Source organism: Pygocentrus nattereri, chromosome 2, assembly GCF_015220715.1.
Source record: "Pygocentrus nattereri isolate fPygNat1 chromosome 2, fPygNat1.pri, whole genome shotgun sequence".
Taxonomy (NCBI): domain Eukaryota; kingdom Metazoa; phylum Chordata; class Actinopteri; order Characiformes; family Serrasalmidae; genus Pygocentrus; species Pygocentrus nattereri.
This window is the reverse complement of record NC_051212.1, coordinates 55243821-55248820: the sequence shown is the minus strand read 5'-3', so window position 1 is coordinate 55248820 and position 5000 is coordinate 55243821. Positions and strand designations below refer to the sequence as shown.

General features: G+C 38.7%; 1 protein-coding gene across 2 annotated transcripts in view; it reads right to left on the bottom strand.

Moving 5' to 3' along the window:
* The window catches only part of ro60 (Ro60, Y RNA binding protein), a 22302-nt gene that overhangs the window by 8316 nt on the left and 8986 nt on the right, over nt 1-5000 (bottom strand). For both annotated transcript variants that reach the window (XM_037543565.1, XM_037543570.1), the window contains 3 exons: nt 2218-2438; nt 952-1098; nt 316-453 (listed from right to left, as the gene is read on the bottom strand). In XM_037543565.1, coding sequence (XP_037399462.1) covers nt 316-453; nt 952-1098; nt 2218-2438 — 506 coding nt within the window. The remainder of the gene's footprint in view (nt 1-315; nt 454-951; nt 1099-2217; nt 2439-5000) is intronic.

Here is a 5000-nt window from a genome sequence, read left to right as displayed (position 1 = left end):
TGGAGCTGAAAACTCCAATGAGTCGAGATGTGAATTCAAACGTGTGGCAAAATGCTGATAGTACCTGTAGACTTCTAAGGGCTCACTATGCTCTATAAAGGCTCTAAGTTCAGTAGAGGCTTGGTACCACGTGGTACTAGGTGGTTCTAATGGTATTTGTGGATATTTTGGGCCTCAGGCATTTTGATACCCGGCCTTCTTCTGGAAAAAGTCTGGACACGCCTGCTTTAGCCCTAAACGTTTGGCCTTACTTCACCGATTTGAGCACGCACTGCACGGTTAGGCGCCTGTATGTTCAGATGTTGTGGTACTCACTGAGAGGCTTTTGCAGAAGGCACTGTCCAGCGCGTGAACGATGTCTCTGCTGGGCTCCCATTTTCGCTTGCCTCGCTTCCCGTGACCTCGCTTGTAGTTCTCAGAGGCGACCAGGATGCTGAAGGGGTGCGTTTTAGCCTGGAGAGAAGTGGACAGTGTAGATACGAACACCTTAAATCAGAGCTTCATATTTTAAAGAATATGCAAATATTAGGTAAGCAACACTAGGAAGGCATAACATATCGCCTGATGTCGGGATGCGCTGACACGGGAACTGTGGTCCGATGCCTGATACACATCTAATGATACTGATACAGAAACATATTGTAAGATGTGGAAAGTGGGACAAACTGGATTAGAAACACACCAACTCTCCACTCACTGTCCACTATCAGCTCCACTGACCGTATAGTTCCACTCTGTGGTACTACAGTTACAGACTGTAGTCCATCTGTTTCTCTGATACTCTGTTACCCTGTTCTTCAGTGATCAGGACCCCATGGACCCTCACAGAGCAGGTAGTGTTTGGGTGGTGGGTCATTCTCAGCACTGCAGTAACACTGACGTGCTGGTGGTGTGTTAGTGTGTGTTGCGCTGGTCTGAGTGGATCAGACACAGCAGTGTCTGTAATCATACCTTGGTCAGAGCTTGGTCGTCCTGAATCCTCTCACAAACGGCTGCAACCTCCGGACTGCCCGGCACCAGAACCTTGTCTGCAGTCATTTTACCCAAGTGCCTCATCAGAGCAGCCACTGGCATCTCCTTCAGCAAAGCTTTCCACACCTGAAACAGAGAGGAGACATCAGGATTAAAGAACCGTTCTCAGACGGACCACCTCACATTGCACCTCTCCTAACTGTCAGAACACACGAGGAACGCAGCAGCTGGTTCTGACCGGCTGGTTCTGGAGGTACCGTTAGATTCCATGACAGTGTGGAACTACAATTTAGTGCTAAGCACGTCTTATTCATTTTAGTCCGTTTCAACTACACACAAAAAAACGGTGTTTCAAGGGTTCTTTAGTAAAGAAAACTGTAATATATAGAACCAGGAACAGTCACAGAACCCTTTGCATGATGAAAGGGTTCTCTGCATAATGACAGGTTTCTTTAGATTGATGGAAAATGTGAATGAATGTGCTATAGATGATTTCATACAGAACTGTTCCATAAAGGGTTCTAGATAGTACCCAAAAGAGTTCTACTATCGAATACAAGCTTGACATCCTAAAAACAGAAGGACGCTTTTGGGTGCTATACAGAACCATTTTCGAAAAAGGCCTGTCTGAAGAACCATTTCATGATGCATAGAACCCTTTAAAGAACCTTTCGCATGATTGAGTGTTCGTGGTTCTACATAGAGCCAGTCTAAAGAATCTTTAGGACTCTACACTCTTAAACCGATGGGTTCTCAGGGTTCTTTTCAAAGGGAATGGTTCTGTTTAGAATTCTATGTAGAACCATTTCATGTTTAAATGGTTCCTGGCATGGTAAAATGTTTATTCAGATGGATTGTGAATGTGTTGTATATGGTCCCTTATAGCACCAAAGAAGGTTCTGCTATCGTTGTAAAGCTTGCGTACAATAGAAGGACAACTAAGAACACATGGTCCATGAGTCTGAGGAACCCCTCCAGAACGCAAAGAACCATTTAAGCATGCAAACGGTTCTAGACCATACATATCTTTATACAATGGTTCGGAGCAGAACTTTCCTTTCTTCTACACAGAACACAAAAGGGTTCTTCTATTGTTACAATATCAAAAAAGTCGTTTTTTAAAGGGTTTGACTTTTTGTGTCGTGCACTGTAATCAACTGGTTGTCGCAGCCCTTTAAAGCTCTCAGACCAGGAAGAACAGTGAGGAACGTGTGTGTGCTGGAACGTTACGACGGCGTTTCTGACCTCTTTGGACTTCAGATGGTTGGTCAGTATCTGCTCCCTCTCCAGCCTGTGCTCCTCTATCAGGTGAACCACTTCCTGCTCATCAGTCGAGTGCTTGGCCTTCTCCACGGCCTCCAGGTACGCGAAGACCTTCAGAAGCTCCTCAGAGCTCTCCTTCTCCGCGTACGTCTCCTGGACCACCTTCCAGCCCTTCGTCACGTATTTGCTAATCAGCTCAATAGCTGTGAAACAAAAAGTTCACCAGCAAAAATGGATAAACAAATTACAACTACAGGTAGTCGTAAAACGTCAAAAACGGAGATATGAGGTTTTGTCCCGACGGCAACGACATACACAGCACTGTGAGAAGGTTTCAGGCGTCTATAACGAATGTTTAAACAGTTGACCTCAGCAGTGAGTTCATCACAATGTACATTAGAATAAAGTCGTATTCATAATTCAGATAAACAGAAAAACTATAAACAGTAACAAGAATTTCTTGGGTCCATATTTTTCCTGGACACCTTCACAGCCGCCACAGAGACTCGTTAATATCATCAATTACATCATGAGCTCAATTTACTGAGCACTGATTGGTCGAACCAGGAGCTGCTTTTTAACTACATATAATACTGGACTTCCTCGAGGAGCGGCTTGGAGATTGGTCAACACACACACCAACATCCAGAACATCACTCTGTATTTTTATATATATATATAAATAAATATAATTTATTCATCTTTTTTCCCGCTGTTGTCGGAACAAAACCTTGTATCTCCAAAATTCTGGTCCAATCATGTGGGTCACAGGGATTTTCAAATTATGTCAAAAACTGAAAAAGTGACAAAAATGGAGATACAAGGTTTTCTTATGAAAGCAGCAATATATATATATATATATATATATATATATATATATATATATATATATATATATATATAGACAATCATTGTTATTTAATATTCTATACGTGTTTATTCTAATATTAACACTTTTCTCAGCAAATAAACACAAACTACACAAATAAATAGATTTTAAAAAATGCGTCTTGGGTGCCAAGACTTTCGCACCGCACTGTATATGAATACATACATATATACATAAGTGACTGTTTCTCTGTGCATTAATAAACTCCTGAATCTCAAAGCGTGGGCAGATAAATGTCCCCAGTTAAAACTTCATTATCATCCGAATTTCACGCTTTCAAATATTTCAAATTCAATCATTTCAATCATGTGTCGCTATCAATTACTATATATTGTTATGTGTCACTATCAATTACTATATATTGTTATGTGTCGCTATCAATTACTATATATTGTTATGTGTCGCTATCAATTACTATATATTGTTATGTGTCACTATCAATTACTATATATTGTTATGTGTCACTATCAATTACTATATATTGTTATGTGTCGCTATTAATTACTATATATTGTTATGTGTCACTATCAATTACTATATATTGTTATGTGTCGCTATTAATTACTATATATTGTTATGTGTCACTATCAATTACTATATATTGTTATGTGTCACTATCAATTACTATATATTGTTATGTGTCACTATCAATTACTATATATTGTTATGTGTCACTATCAATTACTATATATTGTTATGTGTCACTATCAATTACTATATATTGTTATGTGTCGCTATTAATTACTATATATTGTTATGTGTCACTATCAATTACTATATATTACTATATATTGTTATGTGTCACTATCAATTACTATATATTGTTATGTGTCACTATCAATTACTATATATTGTTATGTGTCACTATCAATTACTATATATTATGTGTCGCTATTAATTACTATATATTGTTATGTGTCGCTATCAATTACTATATATTGTTATGTGTCGCTATCAATTACTATATATTGTTATGTGTCGCTATTAATTACTATATATTGTTATGTGTCACTATCAATTACTATATATTGTTATGTGTCACTATCAATTACTATATATTGTTATGTGTCACTATCAATTACTATATATTGTTATGTGTCACTATCAATTATTATAGGAATCAAGTGATCTAGGAGCAACGTAGTCTGTAAAGTAGTGGTCCAGACTGGCAGCCCACGGCTTCTGCCTCATTAGGCTGAGTTTCCCCAGTTAAGACTTAATAAGACAACACAGGAAAAAAGTCAAACTGCAGCTCTTACAACTTAAAACCCACCCCCATTTAAACGGCTACAGATCTGACCTGTAATCTATAAAAACCACTCGGCCCGACTGCGTTACATCCATTTCTACTCCTTTATGACTCGGATTCACCGTTCAGTTATTCATCTTATTACTGAGGAACTTCCGGAAGCCCGTTTGGAGGAGGGGGAAATGTAGAATTCAGTATTTCTAGAATATTTCTGTATGTCAGAATAATGAGTCATGTTTCTGATTTATATCCTCCAAACACTGATTTACTATCTCAGAAGAGGAGCACAAATTATTCTAAACACTGACTAAAACTCTCAAAATATTGACTAATATATTCAAACCTCAAATATTTCAAGACTGTAACTAATTCATTGGCATAAGAAGTCATGATTTAACACATTAAATCATCTTAAATCTGGTAAATACACTCACTGGCCACTTTATTAGTAAAAGGCTGGACCCCCTTTTTCCTTCAGAACTGCTTTAATTCTTCATGTCAGACTTTCAACAAGGTGTTGGAAACGTTCCTCAGAGATTCTGGTTGGTTATTTGAGTTCCTGCTGCCTTTCTATCATCTGGAACCAGTCTGCCCATTCTCCTCTGACCTCTCACATCAACAAGGCAT